Source organism: Papaver somniferum, chromosome 4 (genome assembly GCF_003573695.1).
Source record: "Papaver somniferum cultivar HN1 chromosome 4, ASM357369v1, whole genome shotgun sequence".
NCBI lineage: Eukaryota > Viridiplantae > Streptophyta > Magnoliopsida > Ranunculales > Papaveraceae > Papaver > Papaver somniferum.
In genome coordinates this window covers 81,459,012-81,478,520 of record NC_039361.1, presented here as the reverse complement: position 1 = coordinate 81,478,520, position 19,509 = coordinate 81,459,012, and the positions used below count along the sequence as shown (strand labels likewise).

Below are 19,509 nucleotides of genomic sequence, written 5' to 3'. Positions count from 1 at the left end.
TCGAATTACACAAATAGATGTGAAAAACTGCACTCCTTAATGGAAGTCTAGATGAAAATGTTTACATAATGCAAGCTCAAGGTTTCATTTAGATTCAAGGTGGACGTCTAGTTTTGCAAATTAGAGAAATATATATATGGTATTAAACAGGTTTGAAATCTGCACAACATCCCAACTGCGAGAGCAATGTTAGGTCTTGTACATGCATGTTCATACATTAAGCTCCCAACCGATGATTCATAGGGAACAGTTTCCTTCATTTGTCGTTCTAGATCATTCTTCGTATAATGATCTAAACTTAACTTATCTCCTTTTTGAATAAATGTTATACTAGGTGCACAATTCTGCATTTAGGACCGTTTAAAAAATTTGTCTACATGCACAATTTTTTCCTTTGGGACCTGTCTCTATGAATCTCTATGCCAATAATATAAGAGGCTTCACCCATATCCTTCATTTCAAAGTTTTGTGAAAGAAATTGTTTCAGTTTATGTAACAGTCCCAAATTATTACTAGCCAACAAAGTATCATCTACATATAAGATATAATAAATATTATTTTTCTCCTACTAACCTTAAGATATATGCATTGATCCAAAATGTTTTCTACAAAACCAAATGAAGATATCACATGATGGAACTAGGTTTCAAGCATTTGCGTGACGCAAAAAAGGTTACATGTCACTTACAAGGAACCAAAAATTTTGTGTTTACATACAGACGATTTAATGACCCTTTAGAAGTAATTGGGTATTCAGATTCGTATTTTTCCAGTGATGTTGACACTAAATATTCAACTTTAGGATACAGTTTCTTTTGGCCGGAGGAGCAATTTGTTGGAAAAGGGCCAAATAAACAACATCAATTACGGAAGAAGAGTTTGTATCATGTTAGGAAGAAACTTCACAATCTATATGGTAATGTTTTTTTTTATTTTTTATCATAGGGCTAAGAATCGTGGATTCTATCTCTAAATCGCCAATGTTATATTGTGATAATTCTGCTGCAGTTTTCCACTTTAACAACAAGAAAAGTGAGAGTAAGAATAAGCATGATGGAACTTGAAGCATTTATAAATAAGAATTCTATATTTTTATTTCAAGTTGTACATATAAACACTACACCAAAAATGGACATTAGCAACAGAATTCGCTGTTGCGAATTGTGTCGAACGGCATCTAGATATTGCGAAAGGCCCTGACTCGAATTTTCGCAACAGAAATATAGCTGTTACGAATTTGGAGTCGCAACAGTTTTTGCAACAGACAGAAAATTAGCAATTGCGATATCTTGACTAAGTCAACGAAGACCGACCCAAGATTTTGCAGAAACAAAAATTTTAGCAACAGAAACAAAAATGCTGCGGTTTCTTTTTTACTGTTGTCCTCTGAAACCATTTCACTCAAAATATAAAACGGAGTGCTTTTAAAGAAAATAAGCATCCATTACGGACTTCAAAACCTCAAGAACCAGAAGCATGTGGAGCTAGCTTCACATAAACCCAAAACTACAGCCAATGTGTGCTTGGCAGATAAAAGAGAGACGTTGCTGTATGATGGGCATAGATGGGTAACATGGTAGTGACAAGCGGTAGAAGCATGTGTGGGAAGACGGCAGGCGATCATCAAAACCGCAAGTCTTATAGATTGTCAAAGGATAAGGCAAACCAGAAAATCCATTTACCGGAAGGTATTTTACTGAGGTCCAAAAGAAAAGAAGCTCCCTCTGCTGCTCCATGGACATACCCTCTACAACCTGCAGCAATAGTTTCATAAAGTGGTATCAGGTTCCACAGACAATATATATTATCTTCTAAATCAGTTTTTTCCCTTGAGAATCAAGGAGATGAGATGGTACATATCCATCAAGTCTACACGATTCTAGCTTCAACAGTGAAAGCCTTTGCAGAAAGGACAAAATTTATTTACCCTCATCCATCCTACTCCTAATTCTTTCACACAAGGATAACCTGAGTGCCAAATCTTCGACTATTTTGGTTCTTTCGCTTTTTTCTTTTCTCCATCTTTTGTAGCTCGTGCCTTATCCTTTTAAGGTTTCCAATAATCGCTTAACACCATTTAAGCTATTGCAGGTAATAAAGGTCTACAAGGTTTACATGTTACATGCTAGGGCTCAAATAGGGCTACTGAGTGAAAAAAACATGCCTCTCAAACCATCCAGCTTAGTATTAGGGTAAACAAAAAAAAGACAACTAAAACTGATTGTAAAAAGTAAAAACAAGATCATAGAAATGAAAGAGAGACCTAACTAGACGAGAGAACATGACACCGAACAAACAATCCAACAAAGAAATACATGACATAGTATAAAATGAGCATTGAAGCTAATCGTAAGAACTTACGGAATTCATAAAGGGATTATGGGGTCATACGTACCTTCCAAAACCAGCAGATTTGTTCATCAGTTTCTTTGAAGTCCTCGTACTTTGTGTGCGCTTTCCAATCCTTTAAACAAATAGGTTTATCACTTCCAAGTAACACACAATTAAGACATTTCAAATCTATGCCATGGAAAAAGTTTTTAGCCAGCCTTCGCTTGCAAAGAATATCACCAAAACCGCGGGCAAAATAGGCAACCTTCGCGGAGATTTATCTGACGAACAAATGCTGAATAAGAAGATGTACATGTTGTTCTCTCTTCTTGCTATTGACGACAATGTTGTTCCCTCCCGGACACAGCTCCACAGTTTTCCTGGATCCGAACTCTTTGATTTCCCTGGAAAATGTCAACCCCATAGCATCTGAATCAACAAAGTCAGCATCCGTCTCCAAAATCTTTTTGCAACTCCCATACATGACTGGATCTGCGCAGCGTATGTCCTCCAAAGATATTTTCTCATTGGCTAATTGCAAGAAAAATACGCTATCAAATGCAATGCCTACTTGCACTCTGTGCATCAAGGCTAAAGCAACAATCCGACCACAGAAGCCATAATATTTCAGTTGTTGGGGTTTCCCTTCTACTGGGTTGGGAAAGAACCTGCGACGGTCCTCCGGGCATTCTACAAAAAGGGATTTTTGTGGACTAAAGAGTGCTTGGCATACCAAAGACAGCCACTCCCGCAGGACACCATGACCTGTAGCTACCTCATCTTTGAACTCCACGAAAAGGCCATTGTGCAAGGACTGGGCTTTTACAAGAGCAATGTGTTCAAATGATTCTGGGAATAACAGAGACCTGTCAATGAGGATTTTGTGCAGCTTCTCCTTGTCATCCTTCACCTCAGGGAACATCATCACCATCAAATGTATTCTTGATTCAGAATCTATTGCATTGCCATACTTGAGAAGCCACAGATGATCATCACCCCTCTTGGAGTGCCTAATAAGATAATTCCTTGCAAGGGGAAAGTCTCGAAATGCAGCAGAAAGAAGTTCTTCTCCATCCTCGTAAAGTTCAGATATGTTGTTCAACTCCTTCAGAATTGAAAGAAAGTAAGACCACCCAAAATTGAATTTCAAACTGCCTCTAGCATCCCTAATAGATGTGCACAACCAGTCCAGGCATTGCTTGAGGATCCTCACCAAAGTCAATAGAACACGATGAAACCTACCAATTTCAGCCAAATAAATTGGGCTCTCCTTCTTAAAGTCATCCGGACTCAATGGAAGTGATCGACCATTCACTCTCACATGATCCTGAATTGCACTACGGACATGGAGTGAAAACAATGCGAATTCGTCGAAATAGCTCTTAAGACACCTTAAATCAGAAGTTACTAGGGGTGGTTGTGACTGATAAGTTGATTTCAAACATCCGTACAACTTCCTCTCTGCCTCGCTTAGAAACCTGTGGAGGCCATAAATTAACTGAGAATCCTTGCGATACCAAAATATCTTGGTCTATTTGAGAAAGTATAAACACCCTTAAATTATCTTAGGGTAATGAGGAGACTAATCCCAATACACAATATAATTATCCGGAAAACTCTACTCTTTTTGGAAAGATTCCTTGTTTTTATAGGAAAAGTCCCACACGTGGATACCGTACACATGTACCTTAATGACTTTTCTAGTAAGTCTTCCGTTATTATTTGTACATATGTACTATCACATCTGGAACTATTTCAGCGCCCATCAATTATTATCTTCAGGGCAGCCTCCCTCTGGTACAACCCACAAGCGCACATGGCGACCCCGGTCTTGGCAATGGTGGCTTTGGCTTATACCCAGAGCCCCCAATATCGTCTCTGCCGACCCCGGTCTTGGCAATGGTGGCTTTGGCTTATACCCAAATCCCCCATTATCGTCCCCGGTTCTTAGTCAAATTCCCATGTTTACATTAGCCCCCTGACTGTATTGTCGAGGCTTGCAGACTTGATGATCTGTCATGCCTTGTCCTCGGGGTGTATCCTTCCGACGGTTCCTTTGATGAAGCCCCCGGACTAATCATCGCTTTGGGTTTAAGTTCCTTGGATCGGTCAGGGCTCCTCTTCTATAAACCCCGGCTCTAAACTTCATTGTCAAAGGTGGAGACCCAATGAGACTCGTCAGAAGAAGCGTCACTTAATTATGACGTTCCAAATTCCCTTTGCCGTTTCATTCCCCATTGAGCACTTGCCACGTGTGCATTCCCGGCTCTTCATCTTCCCACTATTGTCCCCATATAAAATCTGTTCCTTCTTCTTATTTCCTCATTTCTGTTTTTGGCATTTTCTTCCTCTTTTCTTTCTCTTTCTCTTTTCTTCCACAATAAATTGCTTTCAACGGCGTTATCGTCCCCGGTCAAAGGATGTAAAAGCCAACGTCTGGTGCAGGTAAATCAATATCGGCGGAGGATTCCGCGGAAGAGAGAAGGACTCGACTATTTGGTCCAGAGGCTGGTAAAGACCGCAATTGTGGGTCTATTTTTTTATGAAGAATTTATCCCTAGGTTGAGCGTTGTAGGGTACCATTCCCGAGGCTGCCCGTCCTGACTTTCTTCCTCTTGAGAGCTTTCCCCGACTCTGCATTGAACGTGGGGATTACCGGGATCCCTCTATTGAGTTTTCCTCCACAACCCTTGTCAGTTATGAGTGGGCGTCGTGGAAAGACTACATTATGTCTAAGTCGCACCATGCTCAGCGTATTCGAGATCTTAATATTGAGCAAGCTTTAGAGATATCTGCTCATCGTAGTATTTACCGATCCAATAAAGCTCTCCTTTATGCTTGTCCTCTATTGAGATATCTGCCCCCATGTTCTTAGGTGGTGTATATCGTCATTTAGATACACTGATTGCGGACATAGAATCTACCAACAGTTCTCGGCATGTGATTGAGAGTTTTGGGCCAACAAGTTTCTTGCAGATGTGGTTCTGAGAGCGCTTTCCCGCTAGCATGTCCGGGGTGAATACCTTGTCCATGAGGGGTGAGGATGTTGTTAGTACTTCTGGGGACTTCCCCCCCCCCCTCCCAATTCGGCACCCCGGACTGCTTTGTATGAAAAACAACACGTGAAGAAAACAACTGATGAGTTCATGTGGAAAGTAGATGAGTTGCAATCATTCCGGGCGCGCCCTTATGATGATGCTCCGCGGTCGGTATTGTTTATGGGTCATGTTCATGTCTTTCTTGGTGATATGCTGGACTCAGAATCTTCAAACCTTGATGACGACGAATGGGATTTTGCAGAAATGGCTACCCCGGGTTTTATCCCAGGGTATTTCGAGGGTAGGTTTTATGCGGTTGGATACAATGTTGATAGGGTGGCTAGGCAGTTAGGTTATGATCAAGGCTTGGCGTCTGTGCAAGATCCAATGTTTCCGCCGGATTATGATATCGAGTTAGTGAAGAATTGCTACCAAAGATTCGTCTTTAAACCTAATGGCCCTCGGTATTGCCATGATCTCCCTTTCGTCTTATCAGTACCATCGCCTAAGGTTCCCCCAAAATTTACAGCCTGCTGCACAAATTGGTACGTCCAGATGACCGGGATAATAGATTTTTTGTGTGATGTTGCTGATCCCGCAGAGGCATGTTCTCCCCGTGAGTTGAATGCTCGGGGCCGCATCAAAATGCACCCTAGGTTGCCAAATCTCATGGTATAAAGTCTGGGTCGAGGGGGAGAGACAGCGGAAGTGTAGCCCAAAAGGGTAAGGAAAAGGCTGGTGCTACATCTCAGGTGAGGTTCTAAATGGTTGAAGTAGACAAGGGCAGTGTTCGCAAGCATGGATTTGTTGTGTTGTGTTGTGTTGCGTGTGTTTGTTGTTGCTGTTGTTGTTGTTAGAAAGAGACTAGTTGTGTGACTATTTGTAAAGGCATTAAAGCGACCCCGGATTGTTATACGAGGTAGAGGGGAGTCGATGACGTCTTTAGAAAGTCAAGGAGGTAAAGTTAGTCATTAATTATTAGTTATCGTGGCTTCACGTGATTGTCATAAAGTAGTTGGGAATTCGATTGGCACGTTATCCACTTCATCTGTGTGTTTGTACCTTATAAATATGTTGTATTGTTATGTTCGTGTATTTGTGTGTTCTTGAGAATTTCTCTCTTTCCTGGAATAGATGTACGAGTTGGTGAAGCGTTGAGTCCTCAACTTTCTGTCTCTGCTACGGATTCACAGGTAAGTGTTGTATATTAGTTTTGAAAAGAGTTTACTGCCTTTTGGTGTAGTCCTGTGTAGAAAATGATCCGTTGTGTCCCCGATTTTTTTCATCAGGGTGCCACTATGGGTCGTACTGAGCAATCAGGGGAGCAAAATAGTTCGAGAAAGAGGAGGCAACAGGGTGGTCAAATCATGCCGGGGTCGAGGTATCCTGACCCGGAGCCACTGCCTGCCATTGGTAGCCCCGGTTCTTTGATTGGTCAAGCTACTTGGTTTGATTTCAAAGGAAATGCCGCTGCCGTTGCTGGGACTTACGCTCATTTTGTGCCGGTTTACAACTTTCTGGTGTCTCCAGAATTAAGGGAGTATTATAAGGAGATTTTGGAAGACCGTGGACATGTTGCAACCACGAAAGTGCTGTCGGATCGGAACACCCTGATATCCAGTGTGTCCACTCTTGTCGCTGCAGCCAAAGAGATGGCTGAATTTGACAATGAGTGTCCTTACACTGTCGCTTTAGAGACATGAAGAAGCAGTTTTGGTCTGCCGCGGTTGCTGAAGTTTAACATTGATTGGATCGAGGGATTGTTCAAAGGATTGGAGGAAAGGAGAGCGGGTCGTCAGTTAGTGTTACCTGGTGAGATTATGAGTTTGAAAGAGGATGTGAAGGCGGAGACCCAGACTCTAAAGGAGCAACAGAGAGAGCAGATTCGGATAACTGCTGAAGCATCCAAAATTGCTGCCGACGTTGCTGCTACCTCAACGCGTCTGAAGTTGAAGCAAAAGGAGTTAGCTGACAAAGAGTCCGAGTTAGATAGCTTTGAGTGATGCTGTCACTTTGTTTGAATTTTCTTTATTGTTTCTTTGTGTTGGATTTTATCATTTCTTCTCCCTCCCCCTTGTTTTTGGTGAAGCATTTTGGACATATTTGATGTTGTTGGATATTTTGGTTGACTTTTCATTATTATGATTATTTTGGTTATCGTGCATGTGATTGCTTTATAAGTAGATGTAAACACTGATTATTATGATACGAAGGTTTAAATTGTTTGTGGTTAAGGTATTGCTTGGAGATGTCGGCTCATATCAGATTGGTGTTAGAGGTGTCGATATTGACTCGGTTGGTCAATGTATTAGAACTAGATATTGGACATTTTAGGTGTATGTCAGCTGAAGATCAAGATTTGATTGCTCATGCGGAGAGTAATTTAGCAAAGCCAACACAGACAAAGTCTCTGGTGGATATAGCTAGTGATAACCTGCGACTTACACGAAAGGAAAGACGACTGAGGTTCTTTCTCCTTGTCCAGGAAATCGAAGTTGCTTTGCGTCATGCGAGGGTTGCTTTATCTCAAGTATATAGCAAGTTGGATAATCATATGTAACGCTTATACGAGGCGTTTGCGTGTTTGTTTCTTGTGTCGCTATTGTCATGTCTTTTAAGTGAAGAGTCAAATTTGTAAGGTTGGGTCTCATGAAGCATATGTGTAATTGAACCTTAGTGTGCGTAATTTACATACACAGTTCCTTTGCCTTTTTTTTAGAGATGTATGTATGTATATTCTGCTAGTGTGTTGGGTTATCGTGGTTGAGTTTGGAATCCGTAAGCGGATTTGAGTTGTGCAGGATAAGATTATCCATGTGGTGGTTGCATGACACTCTTTCGGTGATTTTGGTCACCCTTATGAAAGAGGCAAGGGGTGGAAGAAGACTGTAGAGTAAGTGTATGAAGCCTTTTATTTCAACGGCATTGTTGCTTACACGAATTGGAACTAGTGTCATTCATTTTCCGTGATCCCCATGCATATTCCCTCTACAATATCTCTCATTGGAGTTTTATTGAAAGGCTTTTGTTGGCGCGTGCTTGGTATTTTTAACGTTTGTAGACATGTCCACCATCTTGACGAGTAGTTTTCCGAAATTGTCTTCTCTCATCCTTGTGAACTTGGGTGCGTTTGGCAGTGTTATCCATGGTTGGATTGGCGTAAGTGGTTTCCAAATCTGGGATCGGGGTCGAGTAGATGTGTGCAATTACCTCGCTTGGTTCACTTAATCCGTTGTAGAAATACGCTTCTGCTAAGTGTGCTTCCTCAGTTGTGAATGGATCCACTGAGGTCGGGACGCGTTTCTGCTTCCCCTGCAGAATGAACTTAATACATTGGTGGTAAGTAGAGGGCACAATTCCGTGTTTGTGTAACCAAGGCCTTCTCAGGATTAAATGGTAAGCTGGGTGCACATCCATAACATAAAAGGGTACACTAGCTTGGATAGGTCCTACTTGGATTTTTAGCTTAATAATCCATATTGTCTGTTATGTGATTCCCCCGAGCCCTTGGATACTAGTGGAAAATTTGTTGATGTCTTCTTCTTTAACTCCGATGCTTTCGGCGATATGTAATGGGATCAAGTTAAGTGATGCCCCTGTGTCAACAAAAGCTCTTTTGAACTTATGCTTTTGAATTATCACTGTTATATACAAGGGTCTTGTATGGTCGCAATCCGTTGTACGACCTTTTTTTGAAAAGGTGATGATATCAGTTGGGAGTGGGTACCTGCGGTCCAGATACTGGTGTATTTCCTCATTCGCAACTATCTTGGTTATAATGATTGATGCGACATGACGTTGTTCAGCTATGAAGTTCAGAGTATCCAAAAATGCTGCAAATAGTTGTTTTTTGGCGACCGTGGCTGCAATGTATTGATAGTCATCTGCCTCAGACACGACACAAACTTCTCCTGTGGTTGCCTCAGGTTCTTCGTGTGTGATCATGAAGACTTTCCGTGGCAAGGGATCCTTCTGAATATGTGTCTATGTGCCAAAATCGATTTCCCCACTCCCCTGTCTGTTATAGATTTTCCACTTGAATGTTCTACAGTTCTTTGTCGCATGTTCCACCTTTTGGTGGAAGTAGAAGTACCTTGGGTGACGTTTGTCTTGTTCTGTTGGTTCTTTCGCAGGAGAGGGGAGGGTCTTGTCCCCGTCCTTACGCCACTCTTCCAAAAGTTCGATTGCAACTTCTAGCGGACATGGGAAGTCTGGGGTCTCTACCACTTCGCTTGAGTCACCGCTTATCTTGTAGCCTTTCCCGTCTCTAAAGCTAGCTTGTATTTTCCCTTGTCCGTTGGTGCCTTCATCCTTGGCATATGCCACTGAGTGTCCCCATTGTTTGGCTTCAGATGTTTTGAATTCCGCTGCGTCATCTGCCCGAGAACATGCGTCTTCGAAGTCTGCAAAGGTTTCTAGCCTAACTGCTGCGAGAATAAAGCTAAGTTCTGCCGGAAACCGGCTGATGCCTATCTTGACAAGTTCCTTCTCAGGAATTTTCACGTTGCTACGAAGACACTCTCCCCGGAAACTCCTCGCAAAATCTAAGTACTTCCCTCCCGGCTTGAATTTATGGTTACAAATGCCTGAGATGGTAAGTTGCTTCTTCCGAGAGTAAAATTTCTTCATAAATTGAGTTCGCATTTCATTCCACGACGAGATGTTGTTTTCTTCAAGCCCTACGAACCACGAGAAAGATGCCCCGGTAAGTGACTTTCCGAATTCCCTGAGGCAAATAGAATCATTTGTGGCGTGTTCATTCAAACTCATGAGAAAACGAAATATGTGCTCTGTCGCGTTTCCAGAGCCGTCAAATAATTGAAACTTTGGTTGTTTGTACGTTACTGTCATCGACTTATCCAATAGGCCTTGAGTAAAAGGGTACTGCACAGTAAAATTTTCCGTGGGCGGGGTTAGACCATAATGTTCCTCAAGATATTTAGAGATGTGTTCTTCCGTTATAGGGACTTGTTCTATTTCCTTGATGGGTTTCCCTTCAAAGTTTTGAGTGCTTTCGTTTGGCACATGGATAGACCCTGGCGTCTCACTCCGTTGGGGGTTTGACCTGATGGATGAGAGTCATCTCCCAAAGAGGGTCCGCTGGGCTCTGCTCTGTAGCAAAAGGGGATGCTGGGGTACCCCGAAAAGGTTAGAGTCTTCATCTCCACCTTCAGGTTGCAGTTTAGATAATCTTTCCATAAGGACCAGCCTTCTCTTGTCTGAGCTGGCCAACTCTTGACGCATTTGTTGTATCTCGAGCTGATGCGGGTCTGGTGATGGTTGTTCTGATGTCAGTGTATTTATCCTGTCTACCCCGGTTGGTGCCTGTTGGATCTCCTCAACATGTCTGGACGCGACCCCGGGTACGCTCAATTGACTTACCCTTATTAGTAGACCTTGGTTCTGTCCTCCTGACTCTTCCGTCAGTGGCATCCCAAATTCAGGGTTTGTTTGTCGATTCACCATTTCGTTGATGCCTGATGCTGCCATTGACCCTCCTGTTTCTTTAATAGGGGGTTCTGGGCCTGTGTTGTTTAGGTTGCCTGTGGCCGAGGACTCCATCAAAGTTGAAATTATATTGGTACCGAAGACTACTCCCCAGTGAAGTCGCCAAATGTAAACACACTTAAATTATCTTAGGGTAATGAGGAGACTAATCTCAATACACAATACAATTATCTAGAGAACCCTACTATTTTTGGGAGGATTCCTTGCTTTTATAGGCAAAGTCCCACATGTGGATACCGTACACGTGTACCTTAATGCCTTTTCTAGTAAGTCTTCCGTTAATATCCTTACACATGTACTATCACATCTGGGACTATTTGAGCGCCCATCAATTATTATCTTCAGGGCAGCCTCCCTCTGGTACAACCCACAAGCACACATGGCGATCCCGGTCTTGGCAATGGTGTCTTTGGCTTATACCCAGAGCCCCCATTATCGTCTCTGGCGACCCCGGTCTTGGCAATGGTGGCTTTGGGTTCTTAGTCAAATTCCCATGTTTACAGAAAGCAATTGATTTCTGTATGTATACAAGAGTTTCACGACAGGAGTAGTATAACTGGCACCCATCATCATCACTGGCTCCACGAAAGAATTCGCAAAAGCTCAAAACTATAGTAACACACTGCTTTTGTATGGACCTAGGTAAGAAGAAACCAGAATTGGTTTTATGGTCGACTAGAAAGAGCCTAATACATTCCTTGGCTATCTCTTTATTTTCTTTAACCGGGGAACGGAACAATGACACAAGAATCCAGGTTATATAACAGCTGTCGAGGATTTGAAGATGCTCCATAGATTTCTTCATATTGTCTCTAGGAATGGTCCTCAGTATATCCTTAAGCCCCGGTAATATATCGTCTCTTGATGAGTATCGAAAGACATGACCAGCCTCCTCTTCCTCCTCTTCTTCCTCTTCATCCTCCTCATCATCATTAGTACTTCCGTGACAGAAGTTATACACGAAGTTGATATAATCTTCAAACTGTTGTAATCTTTGTTTATATTTATCACTGTTCATCAGTTGATCAATTAGAGTATTTGCTTTCTCGTCACCCCCCATGTTTTCACTACTATCCTTATTCCTTACCAAAAAATAAAGGCCCAGGATGGAGAGGATGTTAGGGTTCTAGACATTTAGGTATAATTTGCACAAGAATTTGAGTCGTTAAGATAATCTTCACAGAGTTGAATTGTAACAAGAACTGGATAAACCCTTTGAGTTGGGGGTTATCCACCAGTTTGAGAAAGAGAAAACTAGTTTAACTGAATAGTTATGTTGATTGATGCTTTAATACAACTCAAGTTACGTATTTATACTTGATAGACACATTTTTGTGTCCGATTTTTCTCGATTCTATATATTGTTAGGGCTCATTTTTGTACTTATTATGGTGTTTTATTTATTAGTAGGTATTTTTGGCCAATAAACATTTTTGGAAAAAATTGGCTCGAAAAGTTGTCGGAAAGCACCCGGAGGACACTTGCTATTCGGACCCCCGGTTTGGATAAGGGGCACCCCCAAGACACCACCAAGACAACTGTTATTCGCACCCCCACTCTGGATAGGGGGCGACCACCTTTCTTCCCAAACTCAAATTTCAAATTGGCGGGAAAATAGTGCAAACGCAGGCAGATTAAGGGTTGGAGTTTTGAGCGATTTCTATGGAGATTCAATGGCTTATTTTCGTTGGAATGGACCTGTTAGAGCCTGACAGGGTTGGTGTGTATGTTTGGATCGAGTATTTTGGGCTGGACAACCGTGTTGGAGTGAAACAGAGGAGGTGGAAGTTTATCGAAGTTCTGTTGATGACTAGGAGCAGATTTAGTCGGAGTTTGACGTGGATATTTGTTGGGATTCACTAAATTCATCAAAATAGGGATGGTAATCCCTCTAGATTCGAAAGTAGAGGAGGAAATCATCGAGTTGTCTAAAACAGGGAGGCGAAGTTTTTCACGGGATTTTGGTTGATATATGGAAACTATCAGGTAGATAAGGAAATATGATTCTCTGTTGAAGTTAAGACTATCTTTGAGAGAGTCTGGGATGTTGGATTATACTTGGAAGACGCGTGAGAAGCAAAACATGGAGTGTTTGAAGCCGCGTATGAGGATATGGAAAGAATAGATAAAACCCGTAACTTTGGCAAAAAGAAAAAGGAGATTTCTTGGAGATTAAATCGACCTGTGGGCTATAAAAGAAGTTGGGATAACTCATAGAAGGGGGACGAAGCCTTTCAGAGAAGTTTAGAACACCACAGAGCTCTAGAGATCGAGTTGCAGGAAAATACCTTATTCTGCTGCTGCTGCTGAAGAGGAAGAACACGAAGAACATTGACGCACAAGTATCTGTCGCAGAACACTATCGCTATTCAACAGCAGAACCCATCTATCGTTTATCAACAGTAATTGCATTAGGTCTTTAGCTACTGTTTCCTCTTTGTAACAGAGATTCTGCAACACCTTCACACTGTTGCGAATCGGCTGTGTTATCACTTTTTCACCTCCTTGTACACTTTTGAGCTATAAAAACTTTGAGAACATGGTTAATATGAGGAGCTAAACCCCATTGCTGAGGCACTAGAGGAAGCTATTTTTCCAACAAGAAGTGGTATATTCTCTTTTATCTATTTATTGCAATTTTATTATGATTATTTTCCTTGAACTAATATCGAATATGATTTTTATTTGAGTAATTGTGATCTATTTTGATGGAGTATGCTTAGTTTAAGACTTTTGATGCTTCATACTTGGTATTTACAATTATTGCTTTTGAAAATCTACTTGTCGCAATAGTAAGAATCAAATTGAATGAGAAAATTGCATGAATACAAAGATTGGATTAAATCACCTTAAACTTGGAAAATAGTGGAATCTTAGCCTCAGTATTCTTTTAATATTGATACCAACTTTGTCAGTGTTTCTTATAATTATTAGTGAGTTTTCAATTTAGTTTTGAATTTAAGTCTAAAGTTATCCTTCACAAGTTCGAGAATCGAATCACTTTTTACCACTATCTACAAATCACATCAATACTCCACCAAAACTTGGAGTTTACGTAAAGAGAAACTAAATTTAAGAGTTTTATCTAAATAGGGAAACTAGATAAAAATAAGTAAACCAATTAAAGAGAACTTAAGCAAACTAATTAACGAAATCAGAGTAGAAGGTGTTGGTGTCGTAACATCCCACCATGCTGGAAAAAATAGCTTGTCCTCAAGCTTTAAACTTTGGAAAACGAGCGAGAATATCATATGCATCTTCCCATGTCGCTTCTTCTTTGGGATGATCTTTCCATTGAACTAGCCACTTGGTTCCAGCAATATTGTTTTTCTTGTACATTTGGCGCTGTAAAACAGAGTCTGGTTCCCATTTCTCATAATTAATTATGCTGGGAAAGGTTTGTTCAACATCAACAGAAAAACCAAGTTTCAATTTAAGCTGAGAAACATGAAAAATTGGATGTATACGGCTTGTAGTAGGTAATTCCAATTTATACGCAACTTCACCAATCTTCTCAATGACGCGATAAGGCCCATAAAACTTAGGAGAAATTTTAGAAAAAGACTGACTAGAAACTGACGATTGTCTGTATGGCTTAAGACGTAAAAATACCCAATCATTAATCTCATATTTTCTTTTCAGTGCGATTTGCATCAGCATTGTTCTTCATTCGTGTTTGGGCTGCTTCAAGATGAAACTTTAAGATCTTTAATGTATGATCTCGTGCTCGTAAATTGATATCAACATCATTCACAGTCGTAGAACCAGGAAGATAACTAGCAATTGTTGGAGGAATTCTGCTATAAACAGCTTGATACGGTGTCATGTTAATAGCTGAGTGATGACTGGTGTTGTACCACCATTCTTCCCATGGCAGCCATTTAACCCATTCAGTTGGTTTCATTCCTACAAAACATCGAAGATAACATTCTAGAGTCCTATTTGTCACCTCTGTTTGCCCATCTGATTGTGGATGGTATGCAGTAGTTTGACAGAGTTTGGTATTCTGCATGGCAAAAAATGCTTCCCAAAAATTTTTGATAAAAATTGGGTCTCTATCACTTGCTATACTCTTTGGCATACCATGAAGTCTGAAAAATTCTCACACAAACACTTCAGCAACATAACTTGCAGTATGTGGATGAGAAAGAGGTATAAAATGAGCATACTTGGATAGTCTGTCAACAATGACTAAAATAGAATTTCTTCGACTAGAAGTTGGAAATGCATCAATGAAATCTAAAGAAATATCCATCCAAATGTCAGTTGGGATTGGAAGAGGACTAAAAAGCCTTGGTGGAGATGATGCTTCAGACTTATTACGCTGACAAGTATCACAACGAGAGACAAATTCTTTCGCTGAATGTTTCATGCCTCTCCAATATTTTTTTTGCTGTAGACGCTTGTAAGTCCTTAAATAACCAGAGTGACCTCCAATAGGGTTTGAATGAAATTCTTCCAGTAGTTTTGTGCACCAAGTAGAATTTGAAGGTACAACTATACGACCTTTAAAACGTAAAATACCATTAGTATAGGAGAAATGTACCTTAGAAGTCGTATGTTGCTGTAATTGTTGGATAATGATTCCCAAATCAGCATCATCATGGTATTCTTTACTAATCTCATTAACTCCAGAGAAGACATGTGTAGAAATATGGAAATTAGAGCCAACATTTCTTGATAGTACATCAGCTGCAACATTTTCTTTGCCACGACGAAAAACAATTTCATAATCGTAGCCCAATAACTTAGATAACCACTTTTGTTGCTCCATGGAAGAAAGTTTCTGATCAAGGAAAAATTTGAGACTGCGATGATCAGTGGAAATCTTAAAGTGTCTGCCAAGTAAGTAAGGTCGCCATTTTTGAACTGCAAAGACAATGGCCAACATCTCTTTATCATAAATAGAGAGATTAAGATTCTTCCAAGAAAGTGTTTTATTATAGAATGCAATTGGACGTTATTGCTGAGTTAAGACAGCGCCAATGCCATTACCAGAAGCATCGCATTCCAAGGTAAACTCTTTTGTGAAATCAGGCAGTTGTAGAACTGGAGTTGTAGTGAGAGCTTTCTGCAATAAACGGAATGCAATAGTTGCCTTATCAGACCATACAAAAGCATCTTTTTTGAGCAATTGTGTTATTGGAGCACTAGTCCTCCCATAATCGTTGACAAAATTTCGATAATACCCAACTAAGCCAACAAAACCTCGCAATTCCTTTATTGTAGAGGAATTTTCCATGAAAGTATGCATTGAATCTTGTCATTCTCCACTGAAACACCCTTAGCATAAATTACATGACCAAGATAACATATTGTTGGTTTAACGAAAGTACACTTGGATTCTTTGACAAACAAAGAATTAGATCTTAATATATCAAACACAATAGATAAGTGTTCAGTATGCTCCTTCATATTCTTGCTAAAAACAAGTATATCATCAAAGAAGACAAGAACAAATCTTTGCAAATATGGTATGAAAATATGATTCATCAAACTCTGAAATGTAGCATGAGCATTTGATAATCCAAAGGGCATAACTAAGAACTCAAAATGACCATCATGTGTTCTAAACGCAGTTTTTAAAACATAAGCTCCATGAAGTCGAATTTGATAATACCCTGATCGCAAATCCAATTTTGTAAAAACAGTTTCTCCAAATAACTCATCCAGCAACTCATCTACCATTGAAATATGAAAACGATCTTTTATAGTGACTTTGTTTAGAGCTCGATAATCTATACACAGGCGCCAAGAACCATCCTTTTTACGCACCATAAGTATAGGAGAAGAGTAAGGACTGGAGCTTGGCCGTATAAATCCAGCCTGTTGTAGTTCTTGAACTATCTTCTCTATTTCATCCTTCTGAAAATGGGGATATCTATAAGATCTCACATTGACAGGAGCAGCACCAGGTAAAAGTGGAATTTTATGATCATGAACCCGTTCTGGTGGAAGAGATGTAGGGGTTTTGAAAAAGTCAACAAACTTGGAAATTAATGTAGATACTTCAGGTGTCAGATTTGAGTTAGGTGGCAGATCATTAGAAGTACTTATGACAGATAATTGAATGAAAACTGCATGAGTTTCAGTGCATAACATACGCTGCATTGAATCTGCTTCCATAATCATGATAAAAGGGATGTTATCTCCATTAATGAAATAGCTGCACCATCAATGTGAAACTGCATGGTCAACTTTGCAATATCCCATTTAATTTTTCTTAAATTTCGCAACCATTGAACTCCTAATACTGCATCACATCCACTAATATCAAGTATATGAAAATCTATTGTAAAATCCTGCTTCTGAAAACAAATGGGAACACTAAAACAAACTCCTCGAGTATCCAATTTACCACCATCTCCAACCGTAACACTAAGTGGTAAAGTGTTGGATTGAATTGAATAACCACATTTCTTGGCCAAAGAAGGATGAAGAAAATTGTGTGTTGAACCTGAATCAATTAACACAGTAATAGGTTGATCTTTTGTAAAACCAGTAATCCTCATTGTTCTAGGAAAAGGAGATCCCATCAAGGAATTCAAAGAAATCTTAGGCTCGGATTCAGATATCTCAATATTATCAAAAATAGTAGGTTCTTCAGTTTGTGAAGCAGATAAATCAGGTTCAACTTCATCAATGTCCAGTAGAGTTAATCTTGGATTTTCACAGATATGATTTGGTGTGAATAATTTATCATAATTAAAACAAATACCTTGAGCTTGTTGTTCTCGTTGTTCAGCTGGAGATAATCTTCTAGCACCAGGAGGCAAAGAAGATTTATTGTATGGGGTAGGTTGTACTGTGGTTGTAGGTATGAATTGAGGAGGACGATAAGGTTGTCATGTAGCAGCCTTATTGACAGATGCATAAGCTTATTCTTGATGGATTGCTTTAGCAAAGGCCTCAGCTAAAGTTGGTGGTGACAAAAGTTTAACCGTAGTACCAATGTGAGGTTTTAATGAACGAATAAAGCAACTAATCAAATAATCCTCTAGAAAATCAACAAAATTTAATAATATTTCAAATTCAGGGATATGTTCACATACTGACCCTTTCTGTTCGATTATGCTAATGGCTAGCCGATCATCAACAAATTTGGCAGGGGCAAATCTAGTACGAACATGAGAACAGAATTCTGACCATGTAACTATCGTAACTTTGGTTTGTTTCCAACGATACCATACATTAGCATCACCTTTCAAACTAGCAACAACAATGATAATCTTGAGAGCATCATCAGCTGTATGAACAGAAAAGTATTTATCGGCGTTGAAAATCCAGCCATCAGGATCTTCTCCATCAAAGTAAGGAAATTTGAGGTTAATGACACTAGGTCTGGCAGGCGAAGGTGGAGGTGGAGGATTTTTACCACGATTGTTACCATCACCATTAGTAGCAGGCTGAGGAATATATTCAATGAATTGGTGAGCTCTGTGGATAGGTTTTGAGAGACGTGAGTAGATAAAGCTGTGGATATACTTGTCGACAGAGTTGTGGACAAAGTATTCAAAGCTGTTGTAATACTGGTAGCAATGGCATCTGCGAGAACTTTATTATTCGCAGTTGTTTCTTGTTTACGAGTAACGCGTTCTTCTTCTCTTAATTGAAGTTTTTCAACATCCTTGGTTTTTTTCTTCTCGGCTTCTTCCAGTTGTTTTTTAGCCAAACTAGTAATTAGGGTATCTAGATTTTTAGACATATCAGAGATGCCTTCACTTACACTTTTCATATTCTCTGTATAGTTTTGACCCATTGTAAATTTTTTTTTTGTAGAATTTAGGGTTTGATCAAAACCTGCTCTGATACCAGGTGTTAGGGTTCTAGACCTTTAGGTATAATCTGCACAGGAATTTGAGTCGTTAAGATAATCTTCACAGGGTTTAATTGTAACAAGAACTGGATAAACCCTTTGAGTTGGGGGTTAGCCACCAGCTTGAGAAAGAGAAAACTAGTTTAACTGAATAGTTATATTGATTGATGCTTTAATACAACTCAAGTTACGTATTTATACTCCACCAAAACTTGGAATTTACGTAAAGAGAAACTAAATTTAAGAGTTTTATCTAAACAGGGAAACTAACTAAAAATAAGTAAACCAATTAAAGAGAACTTAAGCAAACTAATTAAGGAAATCAAGGTAGAAGGTGTTGGTGTCGTAACAGAAGTATAAATAAATTTTGCAAATTCCCAATTTTTTCCTTACCAAATCACAGAAACACCTATATGTATACTAGCTCAACCTCACCGCCAAAAAAATACATTAAGGAATCAAAATTACTCCTTAAACTTGAATTTCAAATCAAAGGTTTGAACTTTTTTTTTTCTGTTTCCAATCAATAAATAAAAATTTAACCTTTTCTATGTTTCCTTATTTTCTTGGCTAAGAATTAGAAACCTGAGGGTGTTTCTTCTTTTTACCTATTTGGATTTGAAACCGCTTGTCCTCCAATTTAGTGTTCTTTTGATCAATTTTCATCTAAAATCTGCAGCGACACAATAGAAACCAGACGGTGGGGATGCTGGATGGTTTACCGCACACCAATATGACGAGGAGTTTTTGCCAAAAGTTTCATTTTTCAATATCGCCTCCAACCAGAATCGGATAACTTAGCCTGGCATTTTTAGG

The 19,509-nt window shown here is 39.8% G+C and overlaps 1 protein-coding gene across 1 annotated transcript; it reads right to left on the bottom strand.

Moving 5' to 3' along the window:
• Positions 1 to 1,490: 1,490 nt before the first annotated feature.
• LOC113272744 (E3 ubiquitin-protein ligase UPL5-like) lies at positions 1,491 to 5,198 on the bottom strand. Its single transcript, XM_026522542.1, has 5 exons — positions 5,144 to 5,198; positions 4,937 to 5,052; positions 2,645 to 3,862; positions 2,396 to 2,464; positions 1,491 to 1,754 (listed from the first exon to the last, which is right to left on the bottom strand). Exons 1-5 carry the CDS (start codon positions 5,196 to 5,198, stop codon positions 1,491 to 1,493), a joined length of 1,722 nt encoding a protein of 573 aa, XP_026378327.1.
• Between the last annotated feature and the right edge of the window lie 14,311 nt (positions 5,199 to 19,509).

Coding starts and splice junctions, on each gene's coding strand:
- LOC113272744 (XM_026522542.1), bottom strand. CDS start 5,198: ATGGGGGCAGATATCTCAATAGAGGACAAGCATAAAGGAGAGCTTTAT. Junction 5,053..5,143: donor AGGAGAGCTTTATTGGATCG/GTAAATACTACG, acceptor GACATAATGTAG/TCTTTCCACGACGCCCACTC. Junction 1,755..2,395: donor AAATCTGCTGGTTTTGGAAG/GTACGTATGACC, acceptor CTATTGCTGCAG/GTTGTAGAGGGTATGTCCAT.